We start from the raw sequence: 25,607 nt of genomic DNA on the forward strand, positions 1-25,607 counted from the left end.
CCTGGGATGTGAAGGCTTTATGGAGGAGTGGGCTGGCCTGGCACTGCCCGACTGCCCCTGGCAACACCCCCTGGCATAGCCTGAAGGGGTGGGGCTGGGCTGCAGCCCAGCCATGGGGAGAACTCCTCTCACCCCACCGAGGTCATTGTACCCAGAGGCAGGGCCCCAGCCTGGCCACAGACAGAGGTGCTGGTGTGCAGTCTGGGGCCAAATGTTGGGTCTGGGGCCCAATCACTGGGCAAGGAGACCTTCTCTCTAGGAAGGTGGGTCAAGAAAGAGCTAGACCAGATGACCTCGGACCTGCCTTTTGACTCTTGGTTGCTGTAACTCAGGCCTTCCCTCACTCAGCATTTTCCTTTGAGTGCCTGTGGGGTGCTGAGAATTTGACAAAGAACACACCTCTTCCATACCCTCAAGGAACAGTCTATGTCACAGTTTCCTGCCTAGCACCATTCCCAACAGATTGCTCTGAGTAAAGACATTCTGCATTCCTGCTTTCTCCTTAAGTTCTGGGGGTTCAGTGTCTGTGGGCTGAAATTGGACACCAGCCCTTTGTCTGGAGGGTCTATCGAGGCCTCTTTCTAGCATTAGGGGGTGGGGTGAGGTGGTGGAAGGAACTTGAGAGTCCTGAGAGGGCAAACACTGCACTCCCTGGCCCTCTCCCTGAGCCACTGGGTCCCACCAGGTTCGCCCTCCCTCGCCCAGCCTCCCTGCATCCTCCCCTCCCAGAGCCCCAGCCTTGACAACTCCACAGAGCAGTTATGAATGAGCTGGCTGTCCCTACTCCCTTCTTTGTTCCTGCAATACCCTGTTGCCCTGGCCACCCCTCACCTCCCTCTCACACTGGAGATTTATTTCCTTTGAGTTCCCACACATCAGGCTGAGAAGATAGGAAAGGCCTCTGGGGATGGATAGGTTTGGGAACTCACGATCCAAACTGAGTCCAAACTGGGAATCCAGGGCCTGGGCGGTTGCCCCTTGAAAATTCAAATCCATCTACCCCTTCTACTCTGGTCCCGAGGTGTCAGCATCCGGCCTGGGACCCCCATCCATCTGTGTCCTTGGACTTCTGAAAAGCAGGCAGCCTTCCTCTCCCTGCCCCCACTCTGCCCACTGCCCATGCCTGGACCTCTGATTCCTTTTTCCGGGCACTTGCTGAATGGAGCCTTGTTCTCCACCGCCGGTGAGGGCGCCACACAGCAAGGGAGGCCCCCAGGGGGCTGTGCTGTTTTAATCCCAAGATGCCAGGCTTCTGGGCAAGATACAGCCCAAACCCCTTGCTCAAAGAGCTTCTCGGAAAGCATCTGAGAGGGGCTGCAGTGCAGCAGGGAGCAGGCTCTGTGCCCACACTGACCATTGTATCTGTGCCAAGGTGAGTCATTCAGTGGGCACTCAGGGTAGGCCCTGGGGGGTGGCTAGCCCAGCACTGCCAGGTCTCCAGCTCCACAGAAAAGGCCAGGCTGCTCCCTGTTCCCGGGGAGAACACCATCCTTGGCTCTCAGAGTCAGCTCAGGTCCCTGAGCTTCAGCCCAGGCAGTGCCCTTACCCCACACTGGGAGAGATGCTTTTCATTTGGGCATGTTATAGGCTGCTTGTTGAGGTTTCCCCCGTGAGTCCCAGAGCAAAGAGAGGAGGTAGGAGTTCCTAAGTCTCTAGCCACATCCGACTGCAGGGCTGGAGCAGTGACATGGGGAAGCGAATCTTGAGGAGGGGATGTCCAGTGACTTTTGATCCTGCTGTGGGTTGGGGAGCTGGGGAAGGACAGGGCTCTTTAAAGGAAGAGCAAGACTGGGGACAAACCCTCGTCCTAACTCTTCTCTCTGTGGCTAGGAGCAGCTGTCCTCCAACTTGCCTGGCGAGTTACAGTGTGCAGCCTCTTTTTTTCGTTTAAGTGAAATCTAGTAGAAATGAGTGCCAAGCAGTCCTGGAGGGAAAAGATATGCCCAGAGCAGGAAGTGTTCGTCAGTGATGCTCTGTGAGTTGTGCCTGTCCATGTGAGACACAGGTGTTTTTTCAGCATCAGCAATATCAGCATCAGCAGCTGTGGCGGCAGATGGAGGCCCCACCTACCTTCACCTACTGCAGCCACTTCCTTGGGCCCCTGTCATAGCCCAGGCTTCTTGCTTGCTCCATCTTCGACCCCCATCTGACCCTTATACCTATCCTGGCACTCGGCCTTTACCTTTATAAAGATGTCCACATGGAGAACCAGCAAGGGAGACAGACTTGGTCGTGGTGTGTGCCCAACTTTCATTATTTTTTATTACATATTTTTTGCAGAAAAATCAGAAATTACAGATAAGCAAAACAAAAAAATTGAATCAACCACAATTTTGCCATCTGGAGATAAACACTACCAAATCTTTTCCCATATGTATAAATTCAGTTTTTTATAAGTGGGCTCATATTGTACAAATTATTTTGTAATTTGCTTTTTTCACTCAATATGTTGTGAACATCTTTCCATATCAATAAATATTTACGTCATCATTTTAACAGCTGCATGGTTTTTCACTATATGCATCAAGTTAACTAAACCCTACTGTTGGACAGTTATGTTCTATCTCTCTCTCTCTCTCTCTCTCTCTCTCTCCCCCTCTCTCTCTGTTTTAGATCACACTATGATGCACATCTGCCCCATCTGCATGGTGCTTTCTCTCCTGCTTCCCCAACCTAAGGACCTCAACAACTGGAGCCTCAGGCCAATCTCTAGACCTACTTCTGGATTAGATAGAAAGCTGCAGGCCATGGGGAGAGGATGCCTGGATGCCCTTCCACAGGGCCTTCAGCCAAGCCGTGCCCTGCTTCAAGCTGAGATGGGAACAATGTGACCTCCCACTCCCTGTGCCCCTTCCCCACGTCAGAATCTGCCAGGATGCAACTCCTGCCCATGGAGCCCAAATGCCCCCCAAGACAGATTGATAACACACCTGGCCACTTGCAAGGTGTCCAGTGTTTTCTAAATTTGCCAGGCTTGAATTCAAGTGGTTCTTTTGCCACCAGACCGCCTCCCACTGGCTCTGCGTGAGCCCCTGCCCCTCTCTCAATGCCTGGCACAGCAGAAAATGCGGTGAGATGAAGAAAACATGGGTCTCTCTGGCTGACCCCTTGTGGACCCTTGAGTCTCTCCATCTCATGGCCCATTCCTGAAGAGAACCTGACCCTGGTGGCCACTAGATGGCAGTGCTCAGCTGCCCAGGTCCTAGTGGCCCTGCGGCCACAGCCATTTAGAAGAGGGGAAAAGCTGGTCTCAGAAATAGGCAAGCTTTCCAAAACTCAAATTTGTATCACACAGAGGTATCACTCCTTTATTCTCTATAGTTGCCTCTGACTCCAGGGCAGAGAGTAAGGCCATGGAACACTGTATGATCTTGGCCGACTTCCAGAACCTTCTCTGAGTCTCCATTTTCACTTCTGTAAAATGGGGACTCAGCATATTTACATCCAAGGTAGTTGTGAGGATAAGATCATAGCTTCCGTGTAATAACACCTACCAGGTGCTTGACCTATCTACATGTCAGTACATACGTGATGGGGTGTGCCCAGAGGGGTGGGAGCTGGGTCTGCCAGGGGCTCTGCCACGTACTGTGGACTCCACTGACAGAAAGCAGGGACAGTGTGTAGGCCACCCCTCCCCACACGCAGAGGGCAGTGAGGCAGGGCGATGCCAGTATGGACCGGACACAGGAGGCAGCAGCCAGTGAGGAGAGGGTGGGAGTTAGCTCCATTTACCCCGGATCACTAGTCGTTCACAGCTTTGGCTCTGCCCAGCGACACGTGCGAGTTATCCCACTGTCCTGGAGGAGATTCAGAGTCAGGGCTGTTTACCAGACTGCTTTCTTGCCGCCCTGACTCCTCCGCCCTTGCTTTGCCTCATCTCTAGACTACAGGCCCCGACTCCATTTGGTTTGAGAAGCTCTTGGTGTGTCAACATCTCTCACAGGTGTGGGTCTCTTCTGCATCTCAGGCTGAGGCTTCCCAAGGAAAGGGGTCATGTCTCCCTCCATGGATGAGAACTTTCTAATGCTAGGACCTATGACTCATCAGATTGGGATCACCTTACGGATAAGATCTGTTTCCCACTTCAGACTAAGGTACCCTCAAGACAGGGGCCACCCTCTCTCCTTGGATGGAGCTCCCTGCTGTGAGAGCCCGAGATTCACAGTCAGCCGGGAGCTCCTTGAGGACAGGGGCTGTCTCCCCCTTCCAGCTGGAGGAGGGCTGCCTCCAGGGTGGGTTCCTTCTCCCATCCACGGCCTGTGCCCACCCAGGCTCTGCTGGTTAGAAGCTCCCAACTCCTATGGCTGCAGAAGGGTTCTGGATGAACCCCCAGGCTCCTTCCCCTTCCTCTCCCCGGCCCCTCTCAGCTCCTCATCATCAGAGGCAACAGCTCACTAACCTTCACAGACCCAGGGGCCAGCTGCTGCGCTGGGATTAATAAGCTCTGGTTCTTCTCGCCCCAGCCCCTGCTTCTTCGCCCCCATCCAAGGCTTGCTCCAGTCTCCCCCACCTCTCAGCCTCTAACCCTGAGACTAGCGTTTTAATTGCTTTCCCGGATCTGCTTTGCTCCCTGCTCTCCTCCATCTCCCTGCCTCACCGCTCCCTCTGGGAGGGTGAGAGGTGGGGACTAGATGTGTCTTGGCGGGAGGAGAGGGTTGGCAGGGGGCCTGTTATTTCCAATCCAGTGGTCCTCTAAATGGACAAGATGAACCAAGAAATGGGGCGGCGGTGCTGTAGGCAAGCCAAGGGAAGGCCTTGTGGTGAGCTGGAAAACACAGCCACAGTCTCCAGACCCTCAGGGTGACTCTGATATCTTCCAACTCCCAAACCTTCATCCGAAAGCTCCTCTGGGTCTCTCTGCACAGAAGAACCATGGAGAAGGGGAAGACAGCCATGAACTAGATTCCGTCTGGGAACCAGGATGCCTCAAACGGCCAAAAGCCAAAGGGATATTCCTGAAGGAACCTGGGAACAGGTGAGCAGGGGTCTGGGAGGTAGGACTTCTGAGTTAGCAACTGCCAAGGAAACTCCTCATGTGGAGACTAGGTACCCTGTGGGGACCTAGCTGATGGCTGGGGTCAGGGAGGCCTAGAGAAGAAAGCCCAGTTCTCTCCCCTCAGCAGGTCCAACACTGATGGAAGTTTGGCTTGCACTCAGGTGACAGGGACAGGTGCCACCCTGACTCCCTGCATGAAGGGACCATGTCTTGTTCTCTGTCTGAAGCTTCTGGCACCGAGCCCAGTTCTCTGAATGGGACAGGAATTTGTACCCCAGAGTGGGGTCCAGACCTGGGCTGCAGGGCCTGAGGTAGGTGTAAAGGGCTTGGGAAGAGAATACTTGTAAACTCCAGAAGTGGGGTGAGAGGTTCTTAGAAGACCCCCAAGGTGGCAGAGGCAGAGTGAGGCAGGAACAGGGACCTTAGAACAGGCCGGGCTCGCAGTGGATGGGGAGCCATCGATTGCTGTGTCTCGAGGATGGCTCTCTTAATGTAAGAACAGTCCAGTCTTCCGGCAGAGGTCGGCCAGAAGCTGTCAGCTTGCTGCCCCCCTTGGCCCCTGCCCGCTCCCAGGGAAGCTGGGACCAGCCAGGCTGCCTTCTGGCGAGTAGGCACTCTCAGCCCGACCTCCCGTGATTGGGGGCAGGAGCCACACGTGTTTGATTTCATCGGCAGAGTCTTTGTACATTTAATGGGTCACCCGAGAGCACATTCTGCACCATGGAGCCACAAATGTTTGTTGAACGAATGGCCGGCTGCGGAACGTCCTTGTCCAGAGTGACCTCTTCCACTTGTGTGTGCTGCCTCCAGCCCTTGCAAATTCCGCCTCTTACAATGGACCCTGTTGTGTGAAGCTTGCCCTCCTGGCCCTGATTGCTAGCCACATTGCCCTGTGCCTGCTGCCTCTGCACTTTGCAGGGGTGATGGTGATGATCAAATGAGATACTATATGTGAGGGCCCCAGGAAATGAGAAGTTGTTCAGTTTGAATCCAACGAGCGCTCAGTGAGGCCTCCTAAGGTCACGGTGCCATGCCAGGCCGCTGGGGGCTGCAGATGTGAAGCTGTGACTGCTTCTGTGGGAATCATGGTACACGGGGGGAAAAAAACTCATTCAGACTAATTGGAGAGGAGGGAACCCCAGGCACGTGGAAAGAAATGATGTCTGTTCACTTCTGAAGGGAGGCAGCTTGGTGCCATGCAAAGGACCAGACCCCAGTCTGAATCCTGGTGCTGCCATTTGCTCTCTAACTCTGGGAATGTTTCTGTTAACCTTTTGGAGCCTGTTTCCTCATGATACCCCATAAGATCGCGAGGGTTTGTGAAGATGCCTGCAGCTGGTGGGAACGCAGGGCTCTGCTTTATGACCTTTTCTCTACTCTTCCAAAAAGGAGTCAAAACTGAGCGGGGGAGGCTGCTCCCCCAGAACAGTGAGGACCCATTGAAATTAGCAGCATTACTTACACACTACTCACAATGTGCTAAATACCTTTAACATGTTTGTTTTCAGAAGCAAGTTAAACATAGACTTCTGTAATTTTGTTTACACTATTAATTCATTCAGACAGCTACGTGGTCCTGGAGAGACAGAGGTAAACTTGTGTTGAACTGTCATAATCCAAACGAGTGGAGAGAGAAGTCACCAACGCAGGTGGAGAGAGGGGACTTTGGGGGACAGGTGGGAGGAAGGTTGCACTGGATTCAAGCTCATTCGGGCAAAGCCTAGAGCCTCACCTAAGACCTGGGGACCACTAAGAGGCTCTCCCCAACTGATCACGGGACGCCTTAGCAACCCACGCCCATGCTGTAGGATGGAGCAGGCTTCCCGGTATAAATAATCGCCCCTTCACTGGCTCAGGAGCAGACCCAATCCCGCAGGAGGAGGGAAATGTTTTCTATACTCAGAAGTTTCTCAAGGTCTCGAAGAGTAGGAAGGTGAGAAAAGGAAGGTGTGTTGCAGAGAGAAACACATGCCAAGGATGAGATGGTTTATTAATCATTATAATAAAAATATATATCTATATCTACACGTATATATGTATACATGCAGAAATAAAGAATCAGAGGCTATAAACCCAAGTATTAACAGCTCTGATATCTAGGTGGTAGCATTAAGGCTACCCCTTCTTCTTTATACTTCCCTTTCTTCTTTATACTCCTTTTTACACTGAGTGTGTATCTTGTTTACAATCGGGTAAAAACAATGAAGGTGTCTTCATTTGGAAATCAAGTCACCATCATCGGCATCATCACTAGGACTGTGTGGCTTGGGGCTGGGGTTCGTGCTCCAGGCTGGGAGGATGGGGCTGAAGATGTCCCTCTCTCAAAAGCCAGGACGAGCAGAGCTGGTACTCCCACCACGCCCCCCTCCCACCCTCATCCCTCCTCCACTGCCATCACTGTGCAGTGCCCCGATAGACTGGGAGCAGAGAACAAAGCCCCCCAAAGCCACCTGCCTCCAGGGAGGGTGTTGTAAACTAGGGGGAAATGATGGCAGCACTCTTTAAAATAGCAACATGTTAACACTCACAAATGAATATATACATGCCGAGAAGCTGAGTGTAATGAGAGATTAATGAAGAGGGCGAGTAGCAGAATGAATGGCTGGGGGAGGCGTGTTAATAAAGGAAGGGGGTGTTGGCATTAATTGCTCTGAGCTGAGGAATGCAGGTCAGGGCTCCTGGTGCGGGCGGCACCAGGATCCAAGAGGGGACGGCCGGCCAAGACGGGATGGCAGTCAGGACACCTTGGTGATACAGCTCCCAGCTGACAAGGCTCCTGCAGCCTTCATCAGTTCCTTCTGGCTCCTCTGGTTGCCAGGACAGTGGGGACTGGAGGGGAACTCTGCAGGCCAGTTGGATGGGGGAGGCGGGGAGGAAGGAGCAAAGTGAGGCTCTGTTCCACTGTTCCCCTCCCCCATCCCACCTCCCATCTCTCTGATCAGGGTCCCTGGGATACTTGGAAGTACCCCAGGCCCTTGAGCCTTGGCCCACTTTGTCCCCTCCTACTGTTTTCATCTGTGGCCCAGACCATCCCAGTTCCCAATGCCAGTCACCTGGGGTTGCAAGGGCCTCAGCTGGCCTCTTCAAGGTGCTGCTGGGGAGGCGGGCAATGCGACTGCGGCGGGAGACTGAGGAACTGAGGGAAGGAAGGAAGGTCACGGCTGTGCCCTTGGACTACAGGTGGGGGTGGGGGGAGCTAGACATCAAGCCTTGAGAGCAGGGGAAGCCTGGGCCCCAAGCAAAGCCTCCAAGGCCAGATCTGAAGGTGGGAGAGGCAGGGTGGGGGTGGAGGGGGAAGGGAGCTTAGTGGGGTTTGGGAGGAAAGTAGAGGTGAGGGGGTAAGTAGCCCATTCCCTGGATTAATCGGTGAACACTGAGTGTCTGCCCTGTGGAGGGGGAGCCTGTAGCCTTTAACCAAAAGAAGATACCCTTCACCTCTAGTGTAATCCTATAATAGCAAGAGCCAAAGGGTCCTCGGTCAGAGAACCAGACGCTGACCCTGCTCATAGGACCCCTGCTACTGGCTCCAAAGGGTCCAGAGACACACAGGGGCCTGTAGTTGACCAAGGTGTCCACTGCCCTGGTGAAAGCTTTTCTCCCCCTATACCTCCCAACCTCACCTCACAACGCGCCTCTTCTTGCGGGCTGAGGTCCCAGGGAAGGAAGGTGCTGGCCTGGGGCCCTTCATGGTGAACAGGGGCACAGGTCCACTGAAGGAGGGAGAAAGACAAAGGGAGACAGATGAGGAGGGAGCTAGAAAAGGGTGCCAGCGCCTCCTCCCTCCAGCTGCAGCTCGGGGGATGGGGAGGTTGGTCAAGATGACCTCCGAGGTTTCTTCCTGCTAAGAGGTGGATTCCTCTCCCTGCCTCACTCGGCCTAGGCTGACAGCTGAGTGACAGGCCTGTTCTGGGAGAATATCCAGGTGTCAGTTTCTGGTGTGTCTGGGGAACTGGAGTTCAAACAATTTCACCCTTCCACCTGCCCGCTCGGAGCTTGTTACTGAGAGGTGATTCAGGCCGTGGGAAGGGCGGGGGTCCAGTGGGCAGCCTGCTGCCCTTGGCCTCAAGTCCAGGTAAGTCTGTCACTTGTTCTTGGCCTTGGACTGTTCTGAGCTGGTCCCTGTTCCCCTACCCTATCATGTGGGTGGAAGGTGGGGGTGACAGCTTCATCTTCTCACTGAAAAAAGTTTTCTGAGGATTCCCTTCCCAGTTTCAGATGCTGGGCTGGACGGTAAATTCGGGGGGTGGCAATGGCAGACAGTGATGTTTCTCAGTGGGACACAGAGGAACAGAGACGGCTGGGCTCCCCTTGTGAATTCCTGCTCCCTGCTAACCCACCCCTAGTGGGGGTCCCGTTAGCTACTCAGGGGCGTGCCACAATCCAGCACAGAGCTGGCAGCTTTGCGGCAGACAGACAAGGCAGGGCCCCTGAGAGTAGCAACGCTTCATGGAACTGTATGTTCTGCCCTCCTGGGCCAGGGGAGCCACCTGATCAGACCAAAGGGAAAGAGACAGCAAATGTCCTGGCCCCAAGAGTGGGGCCATCTTCCGCTCCTCTCGGCAGCACCACTGTTCCTTGCAGACCCCTGACCCCCTGCTGGGGAGGAAGGCAGGGAGGGACACCCACCTGGGGATGAAGGGCTGATCCAGCCTTTTCAGTTCCTGGGGGACATTCTCCCAGCCAGCACTTTCATGGGAACCCAGCTTTGAGAGGGGCTCCTCGGAGAGATCAAAGGTGGCGTTGAGGTCCCGAGCAGGCGGGGCCAGGGGAGTGGAGCAGTTCTGCAGAGCAGAAGGGCCCAGAGGCACCCGGCTTTTGATGACTGTGGCTGGGCAGAATCGAGGAGAGTGGCAGGGAGAAGAGACCCTTCCCCCTTTGGGGGTGGTGGGTCCCAACGAAGGCTGAGTCTCAGGCAGGGATCCCCTCCTCAAACAGGGCAGGAAGGACTGACGCTGGCGCTTGGTCCCCGGCCTCATGGCTGGGGGACCGTCTGGCTCTGAGGGGCTCAGCCTCCTCCTCCTCTTCTTCTCCACAGGCCGTGGAGGTGTCTGGGCCAGGGTGTGGTCCGGCTCATGTGGGACCCCCAGAATGTGCATGAGGCCACCCAGTTGCCTTGCCATGGTCCTGGTCACAGGGCCCGAGTATCCTGGAGACTCTGAGCATAGAGAAAGACGGTGCTGAGGGGAGATCAGGGACTGGCCAGAAAAAAGGAGAGTTTCTAGATTTTGAGGAGACACTAGAGACAGGCAGGAGTCCCTAATTCTTCAGTCTTGCCATGACTCCTGGGGACTCTCTGTGTACAGAAGTCTGTGATCCCAGGGATCTAGCTTCCTGCCACAGCGTAACCAGGCATCGAAGACCCTGGCCACCCCTCAGCACCAGCTGCCTTTGGAGAAGCGCCAATAGGCAGAAGCAGAGCAGGGGCAAGACTCACTTGACTCTGAACACAGCTCCTGTGCCAGAGGCGCACCCCTGGCCGAACCAGGGGCCCCCAAGGCCTCCGTGGCAGGCCCAGTGGTTTCCTCTCGCACCAGCTGCCGCAGGGTCTCAAACTCTGCGATCATGTCAGGGGTCAGGAGGTTGGCTGCTTGGAGCACGGAGTACTGCCGCTGGGCCAGGCACAGCACCTTCCGCGCCAGCCTGGAACAGAGGAAAGGGGGTCCCCGCTCTAGTCAGACCTGGCTGGCCGGGGTCCTCTCTGCCATGCACCTGGCCCCATTACTCCAGGTGTGGTGAGGAGCACATGTGGGCTAGCCCCCGGCTCCCGCCTGCCTTGCCCCAGACCGGCTGGCCGGCCCCCCGCATCATCCCAGCCATGGCTCCTGCTCTGCCACACCCTTGCTGAAGACCAAGCCTGGCGGAGGTGGTCACAGGCAATGGTGGCAGGCTTTATCCACTAAACGTGGCCCCTGGACAAAGACAGTGACCTGGGAAGTAGGGAAGAGGCAGCAAGTGGCCTTGGTATCTAATGCCTGAGTTTAAGAAGGTCTGAGTTTCCTCACAGCTCTGCCACCTACTCGAGCTTTGACTGAGCAAATTCAGTTACCTGAGGGGCAGTGAAAGGTAGCAGCGAAGGGCCAGGCCCAAGTCAGAACGCCAGCTTGCCAGCCCAAATCCTGGCTCCGACGCTTCCCAGCTACGTGAGCTTGGATCACTGCTTACCCCTCCCTTGAAATGGATAACAAGTGCACCCACCTCATCAGGCTGCTGGGAAGATGAAACGAGTTACTCTACACAGAGAGTGTTTAAAGAGTACCTGGCACATAATGAACACTATAAGGTTAGCCAACTCTCGTTTTCCGTAAAACAGAAGGAATGCCATCTACCTTGTTAGGAGAAGAGGAGATTAAATAAGATAGACCACGTGATCTTCGCTCTGAGAAGACCCTCGAAAACGCTTTCGGTTTGCGTTTTCTATTTAACAGTTGGGATCCTGAAAGAGTATGTGTGTGAATCAGTGAATACTCCCCACGCACTGAGGGGCTATTTAAGGAAAATTATGAGGGTAATGAGATTATTGATGTTGTAAATTTAGATTCTAATAAAGCAAATTTCTTTTCTGTCAGACAAACCTATGATAAAAGAATAAACACAATTATCTCAGTGGGGATTAGCCATGACCAATAATTTATCCTCAGGTAGCATAATCTACTACCTGCCTGGACACCTCTGAGCCTCCGCCTCTGCCCTCAGTGTGTGCTCAGGGAACCCAAACTCATTTTCTAAAGCAGCCTCGAGGCCTTTCTGAAAGAAGGCAGGAAATAAATTTAAAAGGACACAGCAGAAACTCATTCCATATCCGCCTGAGCCACACATTTGAAGATTAGATACTAAGAAAAGTGGGTGTTTGGGGAGAAATGCACTGGGCTGGATGTCGGATGACCTGAGTCTGCCCCATCCCTCTCGCTGTAGTTGTGTGGCCCCAGGAAGATGCCTCGGTACCCTATCTGACAAATGGGGACTTGGTCTATATCAGCGATTTTCAAATTAGGACCAAAAAAAAAAAAAAAAAAAGTGTCCGAGGACACTTTAAATGTAGCAGCTCTGCCTTATCTGTTCTACATATTAGACTTCAGCATAAGATTTCATTTGGAGAAAGAACTTTGAGCTGAAAAAATGCTGAAAACCATTGAACTGGAAAGTCTAAGATTGACTCAGTGCCCTGGTGGTCTCAGATCCTAAAGTCTAAAGCCGAAGAGAAATTATTTTTGATTGTCTGGTTGTTAGGGTGTATCTCAGTTTGGAGATGATCTAGAATGTTCTTCAGCCTCTAATACTCACAGTCTTCTGTCACATTTTATTAGCACTTCAGTTCAAAGATGTGGGGAGAGTAAGGATTAGATCCCCAAATCATAGCCAAGACTAAAGCAACTTGTCGAAGGCCACAACCCAAGAGGCAGAGCAGAAATGAGAACCCTGGTGTCCTCTCTGCTAGCAATGGGGGACACCAAGCAGAGAGATCCTAAGTCATCAGTGGGAGCCAGTGGTTGTTCCCTGGGGGCCCAGGGGATATCCTGCCAGTGCATCCCTGCCGCTCCTGGGTCCCGGGGAGTCAGCAGTAGGAGACAGATAATAAGCTGCTGATTATTCAGGCTGCAGCATTTTTGCTGAGTCGGGAACAGACACTCCCAACAAGAAATAAAATTAAACAGGCCCTTCTGTCCAGAAGCTTTAAATACACTGCCTAGCGTGAAGCATGCTGGGGAGGGCAGAGTGGGGTTGGCAGCAGCAGAGCTAAGTGGCAGGGGATTTATGTTCTGGGGGCCAAGGGGAAAAAAAATACTAGCAGCATCTCTCTATTAAGCACAGAAAGAATGGTCCAAAATCCATTTCTCTTTGGCTTTGGGTAGTGGTTAGTATTTACTTCTGAGAAGAAAACAGCTACAGTCAATCTGTTGATGAAGACACAATAGTAAACACCTGACTCAGGAAGGCTGTCCCTCCCTCAGCCTGCCACCTGACTTCTCTTGGCTGCTCCCTCCGTGCTGAGGACGGGCAGCTTGGCCCTCAGACTGGAAAGCAAAGCACTAGCCCAGGCCCGTCCTAACTCGGTGCTTGCCAGCAATCTGGATGGGGTTTGCTGTTTTGCTTCCCTCCTGCCGGGCTGCCAGCCACATGGAGGAATAAATAGAGAGATAAGTAAACAGAGTAGGTGATAACATCAAGTTGTTGAAAGCAGATAAGGGACAGTGGTGATGAAAAAAGACTCAACTAGGACAGAACCAGGGCTTTTGTGACTTAGCACCAACTCCTACCCCAGGAAGCTGGAATGCATCATCTCCCACTTTGAACCCCAGAGAACAGCAAGAAGACACTTACTGCTTAGAACTGTCCCTTTCCAGGTTTTGTGGTGAGAGGTGGCCCGTGACTAGCTTGGGCTGCAGGGTCAGGCCAGGGGACCCCGGCGGAGGGTGTCCAAGGCTCTGCTTTGGCACCTGGATTGGAACCTGAAGAGGAAGTCACAGGTAGAGAGCCCAGGATGGCCTCGCTCCCTAGGTAAGCAGCTCTTAAAATCTTTCCCTCTTCCCAAAAAGGGAATGATAGCTCCTGGACCGGCCAGGTCTCGGTGGGGGCTTCCTTTCTCCCAGCCAGTGTCCACTCTCCCTGCTCCCCTGCTGGTAACGCACATGCTCCCCACTTCCGGACACACAGGATCTGACAGAATAGCTTTCCTTCCTGCACAGGATCTGAAAGCCTCCTAATGACTAAGATGTGACATCCAGGTAGAGAACCTGGGACCGAAGGGACTCTGTGAGTTGGGAGGGGCATTCCACGAGCTCTAGGTCCTACCTCCTGGGCTGGGCCTTCATTCTTGTCCTCATAGGGCTGCTCCAGGTCTGAAGAGTTCCCTTTCATGACCCTCTCCACCTGGGCCTCTGTCCCCAGGCTGTCTTCTTGAACGACTTCAGGCCCTGGGTGGAGTTCTGGGGTGCAGGGCTGGCTGGGAAGGCAGGATGGTAGGGGGGAGCTGGGAAGACTAAGGGGGAAATGAGGGTTTTGAGAGGTGGGAAGTAGGGGTAGGTGGGAAAGTGGGGAGGAGGCAGGTAAGACCAGGTGGTAGAGAGCCCATAAAGGATGGATACTTGGGTAACAAGTGGGCAGAAGCTGAGGGGGCAAGAAGGAGTCAGGAATTTTCCAGTTTAGGAAACAATGACGCCCAGCCCTTAACCGCACCTTCTATTTGAATAGTAGATGCTGCTTCTATGGGCTGTGGTGTTATTTACTCATTTAACACAGAGTATTCTAGGTGACAATCAGTGTGCTGGGCACTGGGTGGGAACCCCTCACCCTAGGTGTCAAAACAGAAGAGAGGAGTCCCAGCCTTCCAGAAACTAGAGAAGGGGGGCTTTCCCCGCCAAGTCGAAGGACAGGGCAGGTATGGAAGCAGAACTCACGGCTGTTGTGGAGGGCCCGATCTGGGGGCCTGTGTGAGGTCCTGTTGTGGGCCCCGAGCTCCTGCCTCATACACTTGAAGCTTCTCCCTCAGGGTGGCCACCTGGAACCGAAGTAGCCAGCCCCTCAGAGTCTCAGGTGAGCAAAGGAAGTGGGGAGGGGGAATAGAGCCTCGGCCACACCCCAATGCTCCTGTCTCTTGCTTTCCTGCTCCCAGGCCAGGGCACCCTGTCTCCTGGCCCCAGGTGGACTCCTCACCTCAGCCTGGAGTTGCTGGCAGATGGTGGCATACTGGCTGAAGTGACAGTCCAGGCTGATCATGTTGCTCTTCAGCTGAGATGGGGGAACAGGGGAGAGATCTGTTTGTTCATTCACCTTTAAGCAACCACTTCCAATGGCCAGGCACTGCGCTAGGCGCCTTACTCATATCCCCGAGACTCACACTCACAACTGGAGAACAGAGCAGGGAAGGTCAGTAGCTCACCTGAGACCACAGCAAGAGGCAGAGGTTGCCTTTGAACCCAAGACCCCCGGCTGCCTGACCAGTGCACTCTCGCCAGGCCAGGAGCTTTACAGAACACCACGGCTTCCCGGAGGAGGCAGGGGAAACTGAAGCGACCCTGCCTTTACCTGTGTTACATGCTGGTGTTTATGTTTAGTGGAAATACGGTCCTGCTGCTAAAAACGAGTCTAAAAAGGTCACTAGCCAACACACAGCCAGCCGCCCCGTCCTATTGCCTCCCTCTTGAGATGATTCTGCCTCGGTCATCCCAATGCTGTGATATTTTACACTTTTTCCAAGACTTGGAGAAAATCTTGCCTCTCCTCTAACTGGAGTGTTCCCAAGGATGAGGACTGTGTCACTTCTACCATAAAGAGAGAGACTCAGGAATGTGTTCCCTCTGCCTTGGGAGAAATACTTGCTCCAGGCACCAGAGGGAGCCAGTGGGTGGGTCATGTCCCATCCTCCTCCTGGCCTGCCCGGCCGCGCACCAGGCTGGCTGGCTGTTCCCCGCCCGCACACACGCACCGAGAGTTTGATCTCCTTGGCCCGGTTGGCGTACTTGAGGGTGTTATAAGTGTCCTCATAAGTCAGGCCAGAGGGGCTGACGGCAGCGATCATCACTGTGCGGCAGTTACCCCCGATGGAGTCCTTGAGAAGGCGGGTCAGTTTGCTGTCCCTGTAGGGCACGTGAGACTTGCGGCCCTGCGGGGCAGAGAGTGGGTGTGGAGTGAGGTGGCTGGACTAGACAGACCCAGGCTGGGAACTGGCAGCCTCTGGCCCAGTGCCGGAGGGAGAAACCCTTGGTCTACGCAGCTTTACCTTTGCATCGGCCAGGGCGTTGAGGACGTTGATGAGGGCCAGCAGAGAGCGGTTGATGTTGGCACCCTCCCGCAGCCGCTCCCCCTTCGCGTGGGTGCTGGATGCCCGCTCCGAGCCAGCTAGGTCAATCAAGCTCATCTTGGCCACGCGAAGGGCCTGGGTCAGACCTGGAACCCGGTCCTGCTGTTTCACAAAGATCTGGGGACAGAGGGCGAGGGTGAGGGGGTGCCGGGCATCAGGAGCCCCGTCTTGGGGCTCCGACCCGCCAGCTCTCTCACCTGGAAGATGGCATGGGAGCGGGAGGAAGTGGCATTGGCGTCAGTGGGGTGCTGCGTGCGGTTTCGGTTCCCTCTGGTCAGCATCTCCAGCAGCTGTTCAGCTGAAGTTGGCTACAGAGGAGATGAGCAGGAGGCAGCTGTGGTCTCCCCCGCGAGCACTTCTCCCCAACAGGAAGGCTGCTCTTCAGAACCCATGTCACCCCCTTGCCGTGGGATCTGAGGCATCCACAGACTGCCTGGTGAGGGAACCCTGGAGAAACAATGGGGCTGCTCGTGCCACCCAAGCCCAATTCCAAACCTGGTGGAAGGAAAGTCCTTGCACCACAACCCCCTTGTCGGGGTCCTCACGGATGGCGAGTGGCCCCTTGGGCTCCAGGAGGTCGTGGATCTGCTCATTGTACACCTGAGGAGAAGGGAGGCAAGGAGTAGACTTGAAGAACAGGGCCAGTCACGAAGCCTTTTCCCTAGGGTGTGGGAGGGCTGAGCTGCTGGGCAGAGGAAGCACGGCCAGGCACCACGAATTGAGTGGCACTTTGTGGGATGATGTTAAGGGACAAGAACAGGAAGGTCAGGTTCATTTGAATACAGTATTAATTCGGTCAGGTTTAATTTGAATACAGTCTCTCTCCGAGCTGTGAGTGCCTTCTGGGCGCTCACCGGGCCCCCACTTCCTACTGCCCTCGCTTCACTCCACTCTTTCTTGAGGTGGTTGTGAGAATGAGGGATGGAGGGGCCAGCCCTACCTCCTGGTAGCTGATGAGCACCTCGAATTGCTTCTCCTCCTGGCGGGCCTCCAGCCGCCTGTACAGTTCCATGGTGGTCAGGTACATGATGCCAGGGTCCCCCTCTCTTCCCAGCATGGTGTGTGTCTTCCCGGCCCCAGTGGCCCCATAGGCAAACACTGCAGAGGACGGAGCAGGGCGTAGGGTAGCAGCAGAGCCAGATCCGCCATCTCTAGGGGCCTCCCCCCTGTGCATTTCCACCCAGCTAGCCGCCCTTCTTTCCTCCCTGGCCCCTTCCTTTGTCTTCCATCTGCGCAGTTCCGCTGCTCCTACCCACTTGCGTCCCCCACGTTTGCACTGTAGCTTTTGAGTTCCCCATGTCTAAGTCCCGGCTCCCCCGTAGGCCTGTGGATTCAAGGGCCCTCCAGTGGTGGGGGCTTCTCCCTTCCTCAGAAAGCCTTCCCCAGTCCAGGTAGCTTTCTCTGTCGAAGGCCCACAGCTCTTTCCCTTGCATCACCTACTTCGGTTTATAACCACACACTTGTGGGTGTAATTTCGATTAGTGTCTTTTTCCCCTACTCTAGACTGGTAAGTATCAAGAGGACAGGAACCATGTCTGTCTGATCTGCTATTGTATCCCAGGGCCCAGGAAAGTGCCTCATACACACATGAGAAGAACGAATGGGGACCCACAGAGAATGCAAGGGCCAGAGCCCTCCTTAACAAGTGCCCAGCCAAGGGGGAGGCAGGAGACATGAGGAGGAAGCAGGGAGGCAGGGCGGCTACCAGCCAGGGCTCTTCCTCCTCGCTGCCCAGATTCTCACCTGAGCAGTTGTAGCCCTGGAGGAAGCTGTCCAGGATGCTGTGGGTGGTGTGCTGGAACACGTCCTGTTGGGTGGCCGCCTCGCCAAAGACCCGGTCAAACACAAACGTCAGGTCTTTGCCCTTCTTCTTGGGGCCGTCATGGGTGCTGCCCCATTTCAGGCCAAGAAAGCCCCCATAGGGCTCCTCAGGGTCAAAGACCAGCACCCGCTCGTCCACCACCTGAACCACAGGCCGCCGCTGGCTCTCCAACTCCCTTGGGGTGGGGGGCCGGACACGTACCACAACCCGGACCACGCTGTCCTCCACCGCCATCACCATGGCAACACCTGGGCAGAGACACAACGGAGATGAAGACCAGTCTGACTTGCACCTCCCCAGATGCCTCTCAGCCTAGTATTCAAGGCTTCCCACCTCCTTCCCAACAGCTGATCTTTGTTTTATACCTCAAGAGAATAGTGGTGCTAACACCAATCATTAATAAATATCTCTTTCTCATTTGAGATACCACCTTTGTCATATCCAAAGACTGTATTTTTTTCAGGGGCCTATTATCAGGCTTTCTGTTATCTTCCACTCACCTGTCTACTTCTGTGCCAATACCACACTATTTCTATTCCATTCCTTTACAGTATGCTTTTCACCTAGTAAGGCAGGATGCCCCCACGCACTAGTCTTCCTTTTTCATAATTTTCTTGCCTGTTTTCAGACATTTATTGCTCTGTTTGACTTTAAGAAAACTTTATCAATTCCATCCGCAACCCAGAACATTCACTACTCCCCTCCAAAAAAACTCTTAAGATGACAGTTGAAATTGTATTACATTCTGTAGAAATCTGTATATTTCTTCTTCCTTGGTTCAGCCACAACAAATTTATAGAAAGATGAACCCCCAAGGATATAATGATTGCTCCAACAATATGACATCATAGACGCTTGGCCAGAAGGCCACACATATGAGGTTTCGTCAAAGCACGGGAAGACATGGTAGTTATAGCTTCCCTTAGTACAAATGTCCTTCCTGATGGAGCTCAAACTCTCTTATTAATTCTATATTTTTTTAATTAGGGCTTATTGGGTTTTCTGAGTATGCAATTATATATAAGAAAATAAATATATTTTTAAAACCTTTTTCCCTATCTTTATATCAAGTATTTTATTTTCTTGTCTATTGCAATCCCCAGAACTTCTGCAGCAACACTGAATAATGATGATCACAATGGCCATCCCTGTCTTGTTCTTGATTTTAAAGGAAATGGCTTTACCAGATTGATGAACACTTGGAAATTTAAAAAGAGTGATGTCCTCGGAGAGGGTGTGGAAGCTCTGCACCCTTTCTCCACACCTTGCCTTATGCATCTCTTCTCAGGCTGTTCCTGAGTTATATACTTTTATAATAAACCAGTAAATAGTACGTAAAAAATAAAAAGAAAATGGCTTTAGTGCTTGACTATTTTGAAATTCATTTTGGATGAATAGTCATCATATTAGTAATATATTCTATTCTTATTTTAGTTAGAGTTGTTACTAAGACTGTCCAGAATTTTGCATAATCCTCTTTCAGCATCTCCTGATATATTTCTTCTTTTTCGTTTTGTTAATGTTGTAAATTATTTCATATTATTCCTGGTATCAAACCAACCATGCATTCTTAAAAAAAAAAATCCTACCTTGACCATCCCGAAGTTTAAAATTTTTACTTTCTTCTTTTTTCTGTGTTTGTTTCTGAAGTTTAAAGTTTTAAATGGTCAAATATGTCAACTTTTTCTTCTAGGGCTTTTATATTTTCTTTTAAAAGATATTCATTCCCCAAGGTAATAAATACTTTTATTATATGTATTATATTTATATTTATTATGTTTTTCTCTAGTAGTCTTTCTTTCTTACATTTAAGTCTTTATCTCTCTAATACTCTTTCTTTCTTACATTTAGGTCTTTATATGGATGGAATTTATTTTTTGTGAATGGTGTGAGGTTTCTAAATTTCATTCTAAATGATAAGCAATTATCTCAAGATCATTTATTAAATAATGTGTTCCTTCTCCAATTTGAAAGGCTACATTTAGCAAAACTAAATTCTCATATAAATATAAATTTATTTTTGGATTCTCCATTCTCCTCTATTGATGTGTCTATTCCTTTTCCAGGAACTCACTGTTGCAATTACTGTGGTTCTATATCTCACCGCATTGTTCTTTTCCTTGGTTATTCTTGGGCATCTTACCTTGAATAAGATTTTAGAATCAGCTTGTAAAGTTCTATGAAAAATCCCGCTAAGATTTTAATTGGAATTATTCTGAATTTATAGATTAATATGAGAATTGACATCTTTATAATATCAAATATTCCCATCTAGGAACATAGTATCTCTTTTCTTTATTCACAACTTTATAATCCTCAGTAAAATTTTCCTCACTTGAGTTTTGTGTATTTCTTGATAGGTTTATTACTAGTTGTTGTATAGTCTTCATTATATTGTGAACAGGCTCTTTTTATAATTGCAATTTTCTAATTCATTTTTACCAGAAGATAGGAAAGCAACCAATTTCCATATGCAGATCTTGTATCTGGCCACATTACTGAACTCCCTTATTAGTTCTAATAGATTGTGATTGATTCTCTTTAGGTTTTTCAATTAAATGATGGTATAGTTTGCAAATAATGAGTTACTTTCTATTTTTAGTTCTTCTATATTTAGTTCCCCACCCTTCACTGTCCATTAGGAATGAGTGTTAACTTTTATCATATGCTTTTTTGGCACTGGCTGAGATAATCACGCAGTGTTTTTCTAATCTGTTATTATAGAGGGTGACATGGACTGATTTCCTAATGCTGACCTGGTAATAATTCCAAACACTTATTTGCTTATTCCCTCTTGTATTCCCTTCAGTCCTCTCCTCTTGGATTTTTTTCATTTCTCCTTCAAGCCAGCCTACCAAGGGTAGAGATGGAATTTTTGGCATGCAGGAGCCACAGATATCCTGGAAAAGTTCAACCCAACTCTAGAGATATATTAACAGGGGTAAGGAACAGGGGCTGTTCCTGGGGGATATGAATAGATGACTGCTTTCCCAGGAAAGGCTAGGTCCTGCTGACAGGACCAAGGTCATTCAGAAAAGACAAGTGGAATTTCTACCTAATACTCCTGCAAACACTCATGTTTTCCTTTGGGAATGAAGCAGAATTGAGCTGGTTTGAAACTCCTGTCCCCCGCTTCCAAATTTCGTAATTTCTTCCCTATACAAAACAAGACATCAACCAATAATAATCTTTTTACTTGTGTATAATATTTTTCCTGTCCCAGTAATCAGACTGCCATAGTAATAAACATAATAGCTAACTGGTTACCCACTATGCCAGGGAGCATTTTCAACACCTTACCAGTGCCACCTCCCTTTGTCTCCATAACGATTCCATAAGACAGATACTATTATACTCAGTGAGAAAATTGAGACAGAGAGGGTTAAGCAACTTGCGTGAGATCCTAATGCTAGTAAGCGATAGAGCTTGATTCCAACACAGCCAGTCTGACTGCAGAGCCTAGATACTGCCTTATAATGTTATGTATTATGCTCTCATGATCACAGTGTTGTAATAGTGCCTTATATTTGTATAATTATAATCCCTTTCATGTAACTAGCATAATATATTCTGCAAACACTTTCAGATATATGGACTGTACCTAATTTCAAAACCTCAGAGAGAGTTCCTGTCTCCTATCCTCACATTCCCACCGCCCAAGGATCCTACTCTTGTACAGGGGGAGGTGAAGGCAGAGGGCGTCTGGCCCCACCGTCTGGGTCTATGTTGGCAGTCTGAATGGCAGTCCCCGCTCCCGCACAGGGAGGGTTTCAGACGAGGAGGAGCCACAGAGCACCCTAACATTCTAAGCAGGAAATTAAAAAGGGCACTGGCAGCGGAGTGCGCATAACCTTTACGGTTCTCTCCTCTCTGCTTCCTGAGGGCCAGTGAGGCAGACTGTTTGCCTAATGAGATGTTTTCCTTCTTCCCGAGACAGCGCTGAGGGCATGGGGGTGAGGATGGGGGTGACACTTGGCAACGGCCACAGCTAGGACGCCTGGGTGCTGGTCTTTGCTCTGCATCTGACTGGCGGGGAGGTCTTTGCACCAGCCACACACCGCAGCCTCCTTGAGAACAGTTACCGATCTGCTCCCACCCCAGGGGAATGCGGAGATTAATGAGAGAACGTTTGTCAAGTTTGCTTTGATCCTCGACTGGAAAGAGCATTTCAGCCCAAAGTACCAGGGAGATGATTCTTTAATAAGATCTTCAGGGTTCTGAGCCAGCCACAGCCACGTCCTGTTTCTAACACAGGGCAGCTCATTAAAACCCAGACGCTAGTTCACTCTCAAGCTGGGGAGGGGAAGCCAAGATTCAGTTGTTTTCAGGACAGCTTCCTCTGCCCACCCTCAGAGGGACAGGCAGAACAAGCCCAAGCTCCTCAGAAGCCCGGGAGAAGAATTTCTGAGGATGTGAAGGGATCAGCCTGCAGACATTGGGAGCTGGGAAGGCGGGGCAGGTGCCTAGCCCTTGGAAGTTCTATTTTTATAAGGGTTGCTATAGTGCCCCTCACTGCTCCTTCACAATTCACACATACTTGTATTTCTTGTCCTTAAGTGCCAAGAGAGCAGGACCCTTTTCTGATATAGTCTGTGTACCCCAGATGCCTAGGCACCAACTCCGGCATGTAGTAAAAGCTGTATAATATTTTTCCTATGAATGAGTAAAAGCCAGGGAAAAGCAGAGTCTGAATCCAAATGTCTAAAAGTAATTATTATTATAGCTAACATTTATTGAGTGCTTACTCTGTATCAGGCCCTATGCTGAGTGCCTTACGAATGGTGTCATTTAACTTTCACAACAATTTCATTCTGTAGTTAACATCCCAACTCTACAGAGAAAACTGACACTCAGGAAGGAACTTGCCACTTGGATGGTAAATAGCAAGGCCAGAACTTGACCTTGTTCAGACCTTCATCAGAGAGATTACTTTTCATCCTAAGCCATTCCGCCCTGTAGCTGGGCTTTTGTGGCTCCTATCCCTTCACCCTCGTGCCCACAGGGCAAGGGCCAAAGACCACTGGTTCTTTCTACAGTTGAGTTGGTCATTCAGACAAAAAAGCTGTGTTCTTTTGTTTTTCAGATAGGCATTCATAATGCTATAACTGATAACACTTTTGTTTATTCCTAATTTGATTTTTATTTATTTCTCTTGTCTTATAGTTATGGCTAGGACCTCCAGTACAATATTGAATAGAGGCAGTAACAGTGAGGAATGTTGTCTCTGATTTTATAGAGAATGTTCCTATTATTTCACTTTTTGTTGGTTTAAGAACATTTACCTCTATTTCTAGTTTACCAAATTAAAAAATAAAATCATGAATAGGTACTGGATTCTACTGAACTGTATTTCTCTGCCTAATGGGATGTTTTCTCCTTTCATCTGTAATTATATTATATTATATTTTCTAATGTTAAACCATTCTCATATTCTTGGGATAAACCCAATTTGGTTATTATAACATATTTTTTATACATTGCTGGCTTCTGATTGCTAATATTTTATTTAAGATTTTTACAACTACAGTTATTGGCTTGTAATTTTCTTTATCTCATTTTTAGTATCACAAAATAGACTAGAAATGTTTTTCCTCTCTCTTTTTAGGGAGTTTGTATAAGATTATAATAATTTCTTCCAGTTGCTTATAAATTTTTGGTGGTTTAGTGGGGTTTTTTTGATGGATGTGGTGGTAGATTTTAAACTAATTCAACTTCCTCAATGGTCCTAGGTCTGTTCAAAATTTCCAGACCTTCTGAACCAGTTTTGGTAAGTTGTTTTTTCCTAGAAAATTATCTAAAGGCATTGTTAAAAAAGGTGTTCCACCAAAGTCTCTCTTAACCTCTCAGTAACTGATGTTATGTCCCTATTTTCATTCTTAAGAGCATTTTCTAAGTTTTTTTTCTGTTTTCTTTATTTCTTAATCAAATATTGCTAGAGGGTTGGCTTTTTTTATTATTAGTCTTTTTAAAGATACAGCTCTTGACTAAGTTAATCCTCTCAATTATGTAGTAAAATTCTATTTCATTAATTTCTTCTCTTAACTCCTTTTTTATTTCTTACACATTCATTCAGTTGTTCTGTTCTATCTCAATTAAGTTGGATATTTGGCTCACTTTCAGCTTTTTAGAAAAAATGTTCAGATGTAAGCACTTAAGACTATACATTACTCTCTAAATATTGCCTTAACTGCATCTCACAAGTTTTATAAATATCACTGTTCCATGTTAATTTTTAATTACAATTATAATATCCTATTGAGTTAAGTGGCTTTAAAAATATGCAAACATGAGTTTTCTTTTTCTTTTATATTTTTAACTTAATTGCTTGTGGAAAGAAAATATGGCTTGTACACTAATAATTTAGATCTGCTTTGTGGCCAGATAGAGACAATTTTTATAAATACCTCTAAAAATATGCTACTTGTCTACTTTTTAAAAAAAGGTATAAATGAAGTTGGGTTGTTTGAGACACCTTAAAAATATCTGAGGATGTGGTAATTCAGTAATTAAATAGGCAGAGAGGACTGGATAAGTTGGCAGTTGAAGCATGGGATGTGCTGAGGAAAAGGAAATAGAATAGAGACAAGATTGGAGAAAGCAGTGTAACGCTGAGGAGAAGCTCATCCGTAGATGGTCTCCTCTAGCTAGGCTTAACTTCTTTGAGTTCCCCAACCTGTAAAATGTAAATAATATTAGTGTCTATCCCATAGCATTGTTTTGAGGGTTAAATGACTTCATTCAAACAGAGTAAGTGCTCAATCAATGTTAGCCATTATTATTAGGAGTAATATGACAGACAACATTTTTCCATGATGCCAAAACTAAGGTCTTCAATAAAATCGTCCCGTTTCCTGTGACACAGACCAGTCATTTCACTACCTTAATGGATCAAAGCTAAGAGGAACCATCTTAGGAGCAGTCACAAAAGGCATGGTTTTCTATCATACAGATATTCTTTCATTCCTTTCCTTTATTCAATCAAATATTTACTGAATGGCCAGTAACTAAGCTACAGCCGCTCGCACAGCTCTGCAATCAGTTCTTCCATATGGAAATGTGGAGAGGGTCTTAGCTACTCCACACAGATGCGCAGAGGGTCCCAGGTCTCCAGATCTGGTGTACAGGAAGACCCAATTCTACCTTACACACGAGCGGGAGGACCGTTCACAGAACCGGTGTACAGAGCACGGAGCCGGGTGCAGAGGTGCGGACCCAGTCTAGGTCGGGTATAAATGAGCAGAGGGGTCCTAATCTCCCGCTCATATGTGTTAGGAAGTGCCCAGCGCCCCGCTCCGCCCCTCAACCGGGTTCGGAGAGGATCACGCAGAACCCGCTCCGACTCCACGCTGCAACTTCCTGTCCCGCACAAGAGTTCGGCCTGAGCAGCTGCGTCTGCGCGTTCCATGCCTGAGCGCAGGAGCCCGCGCGGCCAGCACTTACCCTCTGTCGTTTCCCCACCACTGGTGTCGCCGCTCGCTGCCGGGTCCCTCGGCCGCAGACAGGAGCCCGGGGCTACAGAATTGTGCACCCCACACCCCCACCTCTCCCGCTCCAACCTCCTCCCGCGCCAAGCTTTCAAACTAGCCAGATTGGCTCATCCGCGCTTCCTATTGGTCACCTTCCGGATCTCTGATTGGCTGTTTCCTAAGTAACAAAGTACCCCCAGAGGTGGCGGGCGCTGTCACTAGGGCGCTTGCGCACTTCCCCTTCCTTCTGGTCGGGAGAGGTTTTGAGGCTGTTTCCGAGGCTGGACCCACCAGACTGACCCGCAGAAACCAGTGCGGAGTAGGGGACCGGGGCCGGGCCCAGGCCCTAGGCCTGAGTTCATCACCAATTGCAGCAACTAGACATCAAAAACGTTTTCAAATCTACTTCTTCTGTGGCTAACTCGGCATCTGCTTATCCTAGAAGGGATTTTTAGCTGCTGTTCACAGTTTCTTCTCGCTCCGTGACCGTCTCAGAAATGAACTTCGAGAGCATCGGTGTTGTGG

The 25,607-nt window shown here is 50.1% G+C and overlaps 1 protein-coding gene across 2 annotated transcripts; it reads right to left on the reverse strand.

Moving 5' to 3' along the window:
- Positions 1 to 6,967: 6,967 nt before the first annotated feature.
- Positions 6,968 to 25,202, reverse strand: KIF18B (kinesin family member 18B). 2 transcript variants are annotated; one of them, XM_016139778.2, is made up of 16 exons: positions 25,057 to 25,202; positions 17,538 to 17,864; positions 16,735 to 16,892; positions 16,290 to 16,394; positions 15,992 to 16,102; positions 15,714 to 15,911; positions 15,420 to 15,596; positions 14,648 to 14,722; positions 14,392 to 14,492; positions 13,787 to 13,973; positions 13,316 to 13,443; positions 10,431 to 10,636; positions 9,623 to 10,151; positions 8,617 to 8,706; positions 8,050 to 8,132; positions 7,732 to 7,838 (listed from the first exon to the last, which is right to left on the reverse strand). In XM_016139778.2, exons 2-16 carry the CDS (start codon positions 17,854 to 17,856, stop codon positions 7,732 to 7,734), a joined length of 2,574 nt encoding a protein of 857 aa, XP_015995264.2. In that variant the 5' UTR covers positions 17,857 to 17,864; positions 25,057 to 25,202. The 2 variants fall into 2 exon arrangements, with proteins under 2 accessions (XP_036079030.1, XP_015995264.2); XM_036223137.1 differs by lacking the exon at positions 25,057 to 25,202 and having other exon boundaries at positions 6,968 to 7,838; positions 17,538 to 17,856.
- Positions 25,203 to 25,607: the final 405 nt, after the last annotated feature.

Source organism: Rousettus aegyptiacus, unplaced genomic scaffold, assembly GCF_014176215.1.
Source record: "Rousettus aegyptiacus isolate mRouAeg1 unplaced genomic scaffold, mRouAeg1.p scaffold_m13_p_6, whole genome shotgun sequence".
NCBI lineage: Eukaryota > Metazoa > Chordata > Mammalia > Chiroptera > Pteropodidae > Rousettus > Rousettus aegyptiacus.

Excerpts from the sequence above, each read along its gene's own strand:
- KIF18B (XM_036223137.1), bottom strand. The coding sequence starts at position 17,856 with ATGGTGATGGCGGTGGAGGACAGCGTGGTCCGGGTTGTGGTACGTGTC. Across the intron at positions 13,444-13,786 it reads ATGAAGGCCCAGCCCAGGAG|GTTCCAATCCAGGTGCCAAA; the intron begins GTAGGACCTAGA and ends CTTCCTCTTCAG. Across the intron at positions 8,707-9,622 it reads GATCAGCCCTTCATCCCCAG|TGGACCTGTGCCCCTGTTCA; the intron begins GTGGGTGTCCCT and ends TCCCTCCTTCAG.